Source organism: Canis aureus, chromosome 35, assembly GCF_053574225.1.
Source record: "Canis aureus isolate CA01 chromosome 35, VMU_Caureus_v.1.0, whole genome shotgun sequence".
Taxonomy (NCBI): domain Eukaryota; kingdom Metazoa; phylum Chordata; class Mammalia; order Carnivora; family Canidae; genus Canis; species Canis aureus.
The window spans coordinates 24,016,366-24,029,554 of record NC_135645.1 but is presented as its reverse complement, the minus strand read 5'-3'; the positions used below and the strand labels follow the sequence as shown (position 1 = coordinate 24,029,554).

Sequence of the window (13,189 nt, the reverse complement as noted above, 5' to 3'; positions counted from 1 at the left end):
GAATTCGAATTTTTTCTCTCTGCAAGTAAGAACAAAGAACACACACACACACACACACACTGATGGATATCAGTGGATGAATCCATTAATGTGAGCCTGTTCCTCAAAATACTAGCAGTTAGGAAAAGAGGGAACAAAGGTCACTCACTCACTAACTGCATTACCTAATGTTGCTGAAAGTTTGGTTTCCAGAGTTCCAGGTCCTTAGAGGGCATGAAAACCATCAAGAAGGAATCAAAAATCAAAGGAAAAATGATAAAATCTATTCTAGTATGAAAAATCCTTATTTTCTAATTACAAAGTTGTGAGATTATATATAAATGGTGAGACTTTTTATCCATGTAAGACAGTCCTTTCTTAAATAGATTCACATGCTTTTAGACAAAATGAACAAAATGCAGTCTCGTCAGTTAAGTTTGGAAGGAGAAACGGAAAAAACAAACAAACGAAGGCATGATTCTCATTTGGAAGACATGAATGCAATAAAGTGACCAACAGTTTGGGTTGTGAAGGAAAATATGGGTAATTGGCTGAGATGGCACCAGCAGAACAGTTTTTTTGCTCTCTTGAAGAAAAAGAAGCTATAAATATTGGGGTTCATTTTTCTGTTTCTCTTAATGAATTGCCTAGTAACCCATCAGGGTACTTAGATCTGGAAAGATCATACTACTTTTCAAGAAAACCTGCAAATGTTAGAGTTTTAAAAGATAAACACCTCTGAAAGTGAAAAGACAAAAATGTCTACAAATAGAGGAAAGCCAAGGTCCTCCACTGGAAACAACTATGTTAAAATGAGCTCAGGACACAGTACTCAAATAGGAGGAGGGACAATACAGAATGTGTCCAATCAAAATCAGTATGGCTTTCAGGGCTGTTCCAGAGCCTCTGTTTAGTTAGCACAAGCAAAGAGTATATTCTTCTGACCAAAATGGCTGAAATAAAGATCTGAAGAACTTAAGAAATTTTTAAAAGCCCAAGCTAAGGACGAAATTGCACATAATGAGTACTAATGAAAGTTTTTTTTTTTTTTTTTTTTTTTTCACTCAGTAAAGGAAATTTCATTACCCATCGTTGACTATGATGGTAATAGAGTCAGAGGTTCTGGGGCTATAATGAAACAAGTAGTATCACAGGCCATGCTGAAGATCACCATTTAAGACAAATTAAAGTCCTTTACTAGAAAAGCTGTTCTCTCACTGGTGAACAATCAGGTTCTGTGGTTTATTACATTAAAGATCAATCATCTCACATCCTTTCCACAAACCATAATAAAAGTAAGAATTGAGAATTCGGATTTTTCTTGTTGATTTTTAATTATTTTTCCCTCTACCAAATAGTCTGAAGATTTCTCCTAGTGCCTGAGGAGATACTGTTTTAACCTCTCCAAGGTCATCCAAAGCATCACCTGCCATTTTGTTTTCATGTAGAACGGTCAGGTCAGGTTCACCCAAGGAAGTGGGAAGAGGTAACAGACCCATCAGACCTTTAGCCAGGTCTGAGATCTGTTAGTTTTGGATGATTTTTGCCTGGTTGGATATGATACTCTTTCACACATACACACACAAAAAGGAGTAGGACATATGGTCTATAAAGGTAAAAATTGCCACGAGTGTTTATATGGTGTTCCTCCTATTTACTAGCGTTTATTGCTGGTGAACAAACTGGTTTATATATGAAATTTAGTCCATTCTGGTTAGCAAATCAAAGAAGTCAAAAAGTAATCTCAGATTTCATCACTTAAATTAAATAATATTATTTAAATATTCTGAAAGACAACAATCCCTCCTATGTTTTTCAAATTGGCAATAAGTAAATGATATTTCAAACTAAATATAGTTTGGTTACAATATCTGTTTATGCTTTTAAAAAGACCATCTAGTAGATTTCTTATTCTATGGAACAAAAAGAATTATTTCAAGAAGAAAATAAAAAAGGAACTAAATTTTTGAAAAAGAAAAAGTGAAGATTCTTTGCCATTTTTTTTCTTACAGAAATTAACTAATATGGCAGCCACCAACAAGCTTAACAGAACTTAAATCATTTTGTTTCTTGTATTTCTTATACTACATTTACCAGTATGACGTTTCTGGACTACCGTCTATGGAAAGATTTGAGAAAGTAAGCAGAGACTCTTTAGTATCTAAGGAAAGAGAAGATCGCAACGAATAGTGCAGGGAGAGAATTTTCATTTTTTCTAAAAGCAGCGTATAATAGGCACAAGGTGTTCTGAAAAATGGTGTCATTCTTTAGTATGTCTGTAGCCAAAACATTTTTTTTTAATTTCTCAAGAACTTATCCAGAAAAAGATTAAAACAGATGAATGGCAAAGGCTGAAGTGATGTATCTGATTGAAGTACACATAACAACGCAAAAAATTCTGTGTGTGTGTGTGTGTGTGTGTGTGTGTGTGTGTAAGAGAGAGAAAATAGAGCATGGGAGGAGCCTGGATGTCTCAGATTCTACAGGAGAAAAGGATAAATAGTAAGTGTCAATACCTTAAATATAATTACCAAAAAAATCTTTATCTGAAAATAGTAAACAAAAATTCTTTTTGAAATTTTGAGGTTGTAATTCATGCTTTAATTTCTACAAAGTTGCCATCTGAAACTGAAAAAGTAAGTAAGATTTGTCATTTGTAGCATCTTACAGGATTTATAAAGATTAAATTTGGTGGTCTTAGGAATTTTATAAAGAATTTTATAAAGAAAAAAATCTGTATTTTTGAGTTCCTGACTGACAGTGAGACCAAAGAGTTTTGAAGCCTCATCAGTTAAGCTTCTAATTCACCTGCACATAGAAATATCGAAGTCAGGGTTTATTAAAAGCAAATACATCTTCTGACAAGATCTCCTCTATTTTATAATTTTAAGGTGTTACCGATAAAGGAATAAAAATGTTAAGTGGCATGCAAACAACTATACCATTCACCTCAGCCCAAAAGAAAAATATACCTGGCTCACAGATTTGTGACTAACCATGAGAAAAATTTATCATTCTAGCCACCATGTCAGAGAACTATGTAAAAAGTGTCACAACAAAGTTAACGACTCAGTATGAAGGAAGCAATTCTCATGGTATGAGGCAGACAAGTTGGGACATGCTGGATGGTGGGATTTTCAAGAAAGCAGTGGATTATGCTTATAAAACAAGCCAAACCCAATGTGGGTTTTTATTCGTTAGTTTAACCTCAAAGGAAAACCAAAGGAAAAGCAATCTGCATGGAAAGTGAAATGGAAAAATAGCAGAGTGTGAGGACAGGGCTGGGGAAGGCAATGAATCACTGAAATAAAAAAAGCTTTTAGTGGTTTATTTGCTCTCCTGAACCTTGGCTAGCAACAGAAATCTTCTGCAGAGCTATCTTGGTGGCCTGCCCCAGAGTAAAAATAAATACATTTTTAAAAGCTAGAACCCAAGCCCTGGTTTGCAGAGATCTGTTACTCTGTGTTGCTCAGACCATTCAACGTTAACTCCAGTTGGTGTCAAGTTAGGCACAGATTCTGAAGCAGTAATACTTGATGCCAGAGGGAAAAGCATGGCTATTCTTAGGTGAGCAGAAGGCAGAAACCAGAGGAATATAAAATCATTAGCTTCCAAATAATTTGTCACATGTTAAAAGGAAATGTCAAACACCCTAGAATGATAAGAACACATCCTCTCCCGTTATTTGTATTAATGAATTTCTTTTAAACCTTCCTTTAGAAACCACTGAAATTACTAATATAACTAATGATTTTTAAACCATTAAGAACATCTGAAGATTTTTTTATTGCTATTTTCATATTTTATCTTGTAATAACAGAAATACTTAGATTGGAAAGACATTTATTTAAGTTTGGTGGTCTAAATATATGGTAATATTTCTCAATCTGCCTGGTAGTAGCCCTCTATTCAAAGTATAACTTAAGTATAATGGTTATTATCTTATTCCAAAGCCCTCTAAAGCATGATTGTTAAATAAATGTACATTAAACCCTCTCTCATATAGCTGTCAGAGTTCTTTGATTTAAACTTTTAGGGTTCTTGAGTTTGATTAACTATACTTCTTTCTCCAAATAACCCCTCTGAGTAAGAGTACTTCATTTCATTTCTCTCACTTGGAGACCTCACTAATGTTCTCCGCTTCAACTACACTCCCTTCGCCTAATCCCTAATTTCCTTCGGTTTAACACCTACACCTGGAACTCTCACACTTCTTTTTCTTTTCTTTCTTAAATATTTTATTTATTTATTCATGAGACACACAGAGAGAGGCAGAGACATAGGCAGAAGGAGAAGAAGGCTCCCTCTGGGTAGCCTGATGCGGCACTCGATCCCAGGACCCTGAGGTCATGACCTGAGCCGCTCAACCACTGAGCCACCCAGGTGCCCCTCACTGCCTCTTTAAAGAAAGTCATGAGAATTCTTTTTCTGAGCAGTTACAATTTTCTTCCTTACCCATTTCGCTGTAAAAAAAAAAAAAATCATGTCCACTGAAGTAGAAAATCTTTTGTTTTGATAATCCTACTTTGTAAACACCCATTAATGAAAAATCCATTGGACATGATAGGGAGAAAAATCCTGGAGCTCAGGGCTTAAAATTTGGATAAAAATGATTTGTAGTGACAGAGTTCCTGTGTATAAGGGGATACGTAGAAGTCAACATTTAAAGTGCTATATAGATTCTGGATAGATAGAAAAAAACGAAAGTTTGGTCATTCAATATGTCCTGCAATCTATATGCAGGGGATTGTCTCTGTTTTTAGTTACTTAAGTAGAATAAGCTCTCTGCGAAAGAGCCTGATTTTCTTTAGCAAAAAATCATTATTATCTCCTGAGAAGTAAACAAAAGTCAGTGTTCAGAAATCAGCTTCATTTCAGGGAGAAGTCATGGAGCATTAGGAAAATACGATCCTTTCTAATCCTGCAGCTGGAGAACTGAGAAGCCCTAAAACAAGGGCAGAGTTTTTAGGGGATGGAAACACTTCTCCCTTTTCAGGCTGAAAGGCTATTGTTCAGTGTGATCAGAATTCCAGTCAACTTTGGTATTGGAAACTATTTCATAGTCCTAGACAAGGGAGTCCTCAATCACTCCCATCCCTCTATTTCTGTATTTTCTCTGTGATGGTCATGAACATAATGATCCACCCAACAGCTGAGAGCAACGCTGTGATAATATCAAAGGGGTTGGTTATAATGACATCATTTCATTGCATTTTTGCACTTTCCACGGAAAATCTGTATCAAATAACAAAAGACAAATGACAAGTCCTTGCTTCAATGACTGGCATGAAACAATTTTTCAACCCTACTTTTGGAATTAAAAAAAAAAAAAAAGTTCAGGGTAATTACCAGGTTTGGTGTATGTCACTTCTGGGATGAGAGGAATTTTAGGTTTCAAAGAAATAAATTGTGTTTTACTGGGAGCTGGAAAAGTAAAGAAAATAATCAACAAATCAATATTTAGGCATTTCAGTGTCTAAAACCACAAAAGGAAAATCTATAACTAGAATGAACCCATCATATTGGAAGGTTTTTGGAAATATTCCTTTGAAAGAATATTTCACAGGCCAGCATTTAGTGGAAATACAGTGACAAATTTTCATTTGGTTTGAAAAAAACACTTTAAGAGTATATTTGAACAGAAATAGCATTGCTACAAAGCCACAACTACACAAAGAAAATTAATCCATTATTTAAAAAAAAATCAGTATACTCATTTTGCACCCTTACTTCACATTTCTCAGCCACATCCAAGTCTTTAAGCACTAGAAAACAGGCATGTTTTAAAATTAATAATCACTGATAGGTATGCTATGATCTACATTATAAAGAAATTCTACTAACATCCTAATAGAATACTGTTCTTCCAAATGAAGTTCAGAGTTGAACTTGAGGGTCTCCTTCAAAAAAAAAATGTAGGACTGTGTTTGAGACTCAAATAAAATGACTGAAGGAAGAGGAGGAATCAGCAGTGGTCTGCCAGCTTTCCAAGGTACAGGATAATATCTGATGCTCAGTTCAGAAGCACGGACTATGGGCAACGATCCAAAACCATGAAAGCCACAGAGCTGTCATACTCTATGAGATTCTCAATATTGTCAAAATGATCCAATAAGAACAGGAACGGAGACATTTCATAAAAGCTAAGGCACTGGATTTTAATGGTAAAATGAAGTAACACATCTACCAAGGACATATCATTACCCAGTGTTGTCCATGTAGGTTCAGGGCTTTTAGGAATTTTAGATGTAATTGTTCCAGGACTTGTGGTTCTTTCTGGTGATGGAAAGGAAAAAAAAAAAAAAAGTAAGATATCCTAGAGACATTAAAAAGATATAGTCTCAAGAAGAACTGGATGACCCTTTTGAAATCCTGCCATATTTAGCTGTCAGTATTTTACTGACAGTATTTTACTCAGTGAGTAAAAGTTTTGGGATAGTTTCTAAGTTCAGTCATAATAGTAAGGCAAAAAAAATACTATATTTATTCTACCATAGAATAAGCAAAACTTGATTTGTTGAGCACAATTCTGAGTGTATTATTTGGCAATGAAAAAATTACTTCCAGATAAGCTACCTGTACCATGCAAATTCGTGCCATAATGTATGTTGTTCCCTCCTTCTTCTAATTTGTCTACACCTATACATATTTTGAGACTTACATCCTCAACTCTGAGCTTCCACATAAGTATTGTATAGTCTTATAAGCAGATTGCATAGCTTTATGTTGATCTCTCCTTCTTGCTGTATGATCATTCTAAGATTATAAGCAATTGGAAAGTCGGAGTCATGGTCTCTCCTCTCAGCCACTGCCCCAGTTCAAAGCTGAAACAAGAACTGTCAGCCTAATAAACACCTAAATATACATGCATATCAAGGAAATGAATTACCCAATATATCTTACTCTTTAACCATGTGACATTAGGACTTATTTCTTGGTTTATACCAAAATTCCCAGGCAAGAAATCACTGACATAATTTTCAATAAAGTCGTATTGAAAAGTTGATTTCTTTATTTTGAATTATTCATCTTCAGTTAATTTCAAATTTTATGAAGACATTTTGACCTATAGAATCATATAACCTCTTTTTGTGATAATGAGATAGACATTCTCTATTTGGAATTAAATATCCTAAGAGATTAAGGAGGCAGTTATTTACCAGGTTTGGTTCTTGGTGTTTTAGGCCTGATGCGTCGTTTAGGTGTAGAAGGGATAGATGTAGTTTGCTGGGCAGCTGAAAGAAGATTTAATATAGCTTTGATAAATAATATTTTGCAGGGGCCAATCAGGTGATAACTGTAAATTTGTAAACTTCTTGAGTCCAAGAATTACTTTTTATTTCTTCGTTTGATAAATTGTCTATATGAAAATTGAAGGTATACTGTTGAGTTTTTAAATGTACTGGGAAATGGGCACTCTTGAGGGATTTAGGCCACAGGGTATAGTTAAGAACTCAAAAGACAATTTATTGAACAATAGGGGAGAAGCACAAATATTTGGGATTTAGAGAATGGAAGTTCAGAACTTCTTTAATTCTGTAGCTCATGACTAACGTCACTAGGAGTTAATAGTTAATGGACTTCATTATTTTAATAATTTTCTATTATAGAATGTAGGCTGTGTTACTTCTCGTACCCATCTTTCTTTGTGCTCATTTTATTTTGGGCTCTTTGTATTTAGACTACTTTGAGAAAAATACTCTGACCAGGTGGTATCTAATTGTGCTAAATAGGAGGGAATCTATTCCAAAATAATTATCATCTCAATTCTATTGCTATTTTCTGGTTGGCAGAGTTGAAAGGATTGCAGAAAGAAAATAATTCTTTAAATATATGGACACCAAGATTATGAAAAGTCTTTGAGAATTATCACAAGGCAAAGTATGATCGATAACCCAATTCTTGGAAGAATTTCATGGTAGAGAATGAAAGGAAATATTTACTACTGAAAATATTCTGGAGGTCCAATAAAACGGATCATTTTCTTGTCACTTTATCTGCTCTTTCGAAGTACACAACCACAAAAATGTCATTATTTACCAGGTGTTGTAGGTGGCATTTCAGGACTGGTAAAGATTTCCAGTTTTTGAGGAACAAATGGTGTTTCACTGGGAGCTGAAAACACAAACACCCCACCCATCAAGTAATTCCGGTTATAATGAGGTATTTTAGAAGTTTTAACATGCTTTTAGATGGTATTACAAAGCACATGCTACAAGTACATGATTAAGAATGAAAAATGCATGTAGTCTTGAAAGCTGGTGGATAAAATAATGATTTAAAGAAGAGAAAAGGTCAGAATGATAATTGTTCAGTGGCTGACTCCGGGAAGGCTCAATGCATGGAAGGAGGTGATACAGGCCACAGACACATGAGATGGGATGATATGGATGATGAAGAGGTCCATGCAGTTTTCAAAGCTTTTCATTCCTTTAAGGATGAAAAAAATGATGATCTGTTATAGCTCGAGAGAGAGAGAGAGAGAGAGAGAGAGAAAGAGAATGCCCAAAATGAACATAAGATGCCTGCATTACAGGAAAAAAAATATATTCAGAAGTAAGAATGAAATAAATGATTAGATGTGATGGAATGAAATGGTCATTTGGAAGAATGGCATTCACATGGATTTTCTTTTGATGGAAAACAAAGTAGGATTTTTCTGTTAAAAACATTACCCAGTGTTGCCCTTGGCTGTTCAAGAGTTCTAGAAGTTTTAGGTGGGACAGAATCCAGAAATGGATCACTTGTTGCTGTTGGAATAAATGTCAACATTTATAAAAGCAGAAGGCCCCAAGAATAAAATACAAATTCATGAGTAATAAATTATGCCTCACATGGGGAAAAGTATTAAGAACACGTAAAAGAGTGCCGACCAACATTTTTAAACTAGTGATTCATTAGGAGCTGAAGATTAACTCATTTTGAAAAACATACATACTTTAAACATTAAAAGCCATGAAAAAAACAACATTGCACATATCAACTTGTTTTCAACTAGTTTTTCCGGTTTCTCACCTTTGTTTCTTAACTACTAGCTGAACCTACCCTTAGCATTCTATTCCATTTCTTTCCTTATTTTCTGCTTCTATTTAGAATTGTTTGCCTTTATCATGGCACAAATAATGCACAGATAAGGCAAAACATGCAAAAAATATCAGATATATATATCTATGTCTAGCAGAGACCAGTCATATTTACTCCACATCTCTCAGAGTACCTAATTTAGTAGGTGCTTATAAAACACTTGCTAAAAGGAATAATTAGATTGGGTTAAACTTCTTTGTAGAAGGATTAGTAAGTGTAAGTCAAAGATTAGACCCAACTGAACTTCTATAGACCAACAAATGACACAATTGCTCTAGGGCAGGATTTCTCACCTCAGCACCACTGTCATTTAGGGCTGGATAACTAACTCCTTGTTGGGTGGGGAGCTGACCTGTACATTGCAGGGGTTGACAGTATCCCTGGTCTCTACCCACTAGGGGTCAGTACCACCTTCCCCAGTGTGACAATCAAAAATGTTTCTAGCCTTTGCCAAATGCCTCTGGTGGGGGGGGGGGGGGGGGAAGTAATCCCCATTTGAGAACCACTGTTCTACAGAAACCTCCCCAAGAATCTAAACCTTTTTAGAATGATATTGATAATAGCACAATAGGCCATTCCATGACCTTGGCTCAGTGGCATCCAAATCTATCTGTCCCTCTCACATGTGTCAGAGCTTGTTATTGATGCACATACAGGAATAATTGCTCAACTGAGAAATGGGTAGAGCTCATCTCCCTGACACAGATTGCCATTTCTCCCCTGCGGAGTTCTAAAGAGTGTGCTTTCTCACGCTGCAAAAATTAGAGAAAGAACTAGGTGCAGTGCTCTCAGAGTATCTGGCATCCAAAGAAAGACTTGAGAAGCTGGATATACCTGTATGGGGCTCTGACATTTCAGGCTCATCTGATGGCGTAGGGCTTGAGAAAACATCGTAAGTTGCTTTTAAGAGAAAAGGTAAAACAAAAGAGAAGATGTTAATTTTGATTAATTTTAAAAGATTTCATGACATAATTTAATGCTGGTTACAAGAGAGTCTTACATAGGTGCTAGTGAGTTTTGGCTCTGGGCTACTGGTCTTGTCACTACCACGCAAGCCATCACTAAGACTTTCCTCCAGTCTTTCCCTGATCTAAAGGCTTTTCTACAGTGAGTCCCAACACTGGCCTCAAGGGTGATGTGCACGTAGTGCTGTATATTTACAATGAAGTAGTGCCAGCTCTAAATCAAAGAGCTTCAAAGAGTATAAACATATATGAGTCAGAAGCGATTTAAGCAGAGATTTCCAAAGAAGGAAAGAGCAGTCACATTGAAGCTCTTTGCATCGAGGCTACTGCTTAGTCTTCCTACCTAGTAAAAGTACCATCATGGAACCTTACGTTTGGACAAGACTTTTCAGTTGGCACAACACTGTCTCACAAATCGGCTTGCTTAACCCTCTCAACATCCCTGAGAAACAGGTGAGGTAGAAATCATCCCCATTTTCCAGATAATGGGGTGTTATCTCTTGTTTTCCAGAAACAAAGTTGAGATTTCATGGTGGCCAAGACATTTGCCAGTGGTCCCACACTGGGATTGTTGAGTTTGGCAGATTTTCCATCCCATTAACAGGGCCAGGGAGAGTGAGTGAGTTAAGACCAGTCCTCTCCTCTTGCACCACGCCTCCTGCCACTTTAGCTAGAAGCAGCTTTCTTTCTACATTCCTTGTAGCCCTTCGACAGTCTAGGTGGATTTTAGGACCAATTTCATAGTCTATGTGGGATAAAGAAAGCAGGGCAACCTTAAAAAAAAAAAACAGTTTGTTTTAACACAGGGATAAATTTCATGTCCACTTAAGAGTTGACTGCAGGCAATAACAGCACCAAAATAAAGATGTTCTTCTTTTCTGCACAAAGAGCGGTCACCATGGTAAGGAGAGGTGTAGAGGAAGCATGAATTGTTATGAGGTAGATGCTACTTTCCTTACCCATTCAAAATGGCTGTGTAGAAATAAACTAGAAAGGCAGGAATTCACAGGAAAATTTACTCAGCAGGGTTACTTGTACTTCCCTGACACGGTAGTGATTTTGAACCAGTGCTAGCTGAAGGCCTACGAAAGGTAATATCCCACCGTGTGACACACTCTGAGACACAGAGAGGACGGCTTGCTTTGCATCACACATGAAAGAAGCGGGAAAGAGATTTCAATTTGTGAAGGATGATCCACTTATTTGCAAAATCTTCAAAAACAGAACATTATGAGTCATGAAAATGTTCTAAGGGTAAATCTATCACATAGTCATGCAAAGTTCTCTTGCACCTAGCTACAGTTTTTAATGATTAACCTGTCCTTTTTTTTTTTTTTTTTAATATTTTATTTAGTTGAGAGAGAGCACATGAGCACAGAGGGAGGGGAGAGGGAGAAGCAGGCTCCCCAGGACTCCAAGATCAAGACTTAAGCCAAAGGGGGATTTTTATCTGACTGAGCCCTCCAGGCACCCCAAGAATGGTTAACCTTTTAAAGGACAAAACTGCTGGCAGTTGCTGATCTGAGACTCCCTTTAAGCCAATTTTAAGTTATGGATCTAGCAAAGTCAGCTCTATCTGATTCTACACAAGTTAGGAAAACGTTACCGACTTCTATTTAAATTTCTCATACCAGAGATTATGAATAAATAGCTTGATTTTTAATATTTTTAAATATTTTTATATTGTTGCTTGCTTTTGGAAAATGCCACAACCTTTACCCTAAGTCCCACATTCCCCTTCTATCCCTATCTATTCCCTTCTTCTGTTAAGAAACAGCTTTTTGTCCCAAGATATTTTTTTTTTTTTTTACCCTCATTCTACTTCTTCTCTATATTTACAATTCCCCTTTATTCTGCAGGTTCCAAGCCAGGCTGGCATTTTCCCTCATGTTGTCCTTAGAAGGTACAATACTGGAGAGAGAAGCCTCCCTTCTATCATCCTCTGGCCTTTGTGGCTCATGTTGGGAAGTTCCCAAATGTCAGGGACCTCTTATTTCCAAATATTTTCTCAACTACGTTTAAGATTAAAATAACACATCTGCTAAGAGGCTTGGTCCCTGCTATTTCTATTTCTGGAGTCTCTGAGAGTTGAGTAAGTTAAGAACAAGAGGGCTAACAACTCATAGACACAACTTCTGGAAGTTTTCTGTTGTTTGGGCAGCTTTGAGAGACACACCACCACCATCTCACTTGACTCACGGATTAGACATGCTTTTTTGACTTGAAGTACTAGATGTCAGAGGACAGAACAGTGTCAAAAATGGAGTTCTCTAAAAATCAACAGCCCTTAATTGCTTTACAAAATTCCTGTGTATTTCTATACCAGAGTGAAATGTGTGAAGTGGTTAGACATCCCTGGCTTTTTAAAAGGCTACTCCAGCTATAAAAGAGATAGACAGCTGAGAGTTAAGAGCAAACCCTTCTATTTCTTACTCAGTATCTAGAAATAGTACTCTAATGGTGCACTATTAGATATTTAGAGGAAAACATCTTCTATCACCAATGTTTACTTTAGTGGGTGAAATGCTCCTATTTGACAGTAAGCACATTCTCTAATCTTGCATTCACAGAACATAAATGGGACCAATTACGGTTGCAGGACCAATCTAATGCAAGTAAAATAGGTAGTTCAATTCAAAGGTTAGAAAAAGCAATTATTAACTTTCTCTCAAAAAAAAGTAATGACTTAGTATAATCAAATTTTGCTTTTGTATTTTTTAGAGAAGATATTAGTATGAAATAAGCTACACTGCCATTTGCTCACAACTCCCTAAAACGACCTTTGTTAAATTGTTTTGTTGGTTGTACATTTTTAGTTTTTAAAACCTGGTTAGATGCAAATTCCATCATCAAAATGCTCGGTATTGCTTGGGAAACTACGATGGTGCACAGATAAAGTATTTCCAATTACCAAGAATTTATCAATTTATTTTATTCAAATTCCATGGGTATTAGTAACTACGTGAAAGACTTTCTTTTTTAAACAAAGTGTTACATGAAAGACCTTATTAGGACAAAAATTGCATCAGTCATGCTCTTAGGCACTCCTAGGTTTATTTTACTCCAGAGCCTGGTACGTGGTGGAGGCTTGATAAATTAGAAATAATTATTCTATTAATCAATGGAATTAATAGTGTTAATCTGCAAGGTGGCCATTACAA

At 36.1% G+C, this 13,189-nt stretch overlaps 1 protein-coding gene across 49 annotated transcripts in view; it reads right to left on the bottom strand.

Annotated features, from left to right (window-relative positions):
• The window catches only part of ABI3BP (ABI family member 3 binding protein), a 234,203-nt gene that overhangs the window by 95,409 nt on the left and 125,605 nt on the right, over positions 1 to 13,189 (bottom strand). For 46 of the 49 annotated variants that reach the window (XM_077883802.1, XM_077883803.1, XM_077883805.1 and 43 more), the window contains 6 exons: positions 9,898 to 9,963; positions 8,655 to 8,729; positions 8,020 to 8,094; positions 7,140 to 7,214; positions 6,184 to 6,255; positions 5,329 to 5,403 (listed from right to left, as the gene is read on the bottom strand). In XM_077883802.1, coding sequence (XP_077739928.1) covers positions 5,329 to 5,403; positions 6,184 to 6,255; positions 7,140 to 7,214; positions 8,020 to 8,094; positions 8,655 to 8,729; positions 9,898 to 9,963 — 438 coding nt within the window. The remainder of the gene's footprint in view (positions 1 to 5,328; positions 5,404 to 6,183; positions 6,256 to 7,139; positions 7,215 to 8,019; positions 8,095 to 8,654; positions 8,730 to 9,897; positions 9,964 to 13,189) is intronic. The other 3 variants (XM_077883812.1, XM_077883813.1, XM_077883827.1) reach the window with 3 other exon arrangements.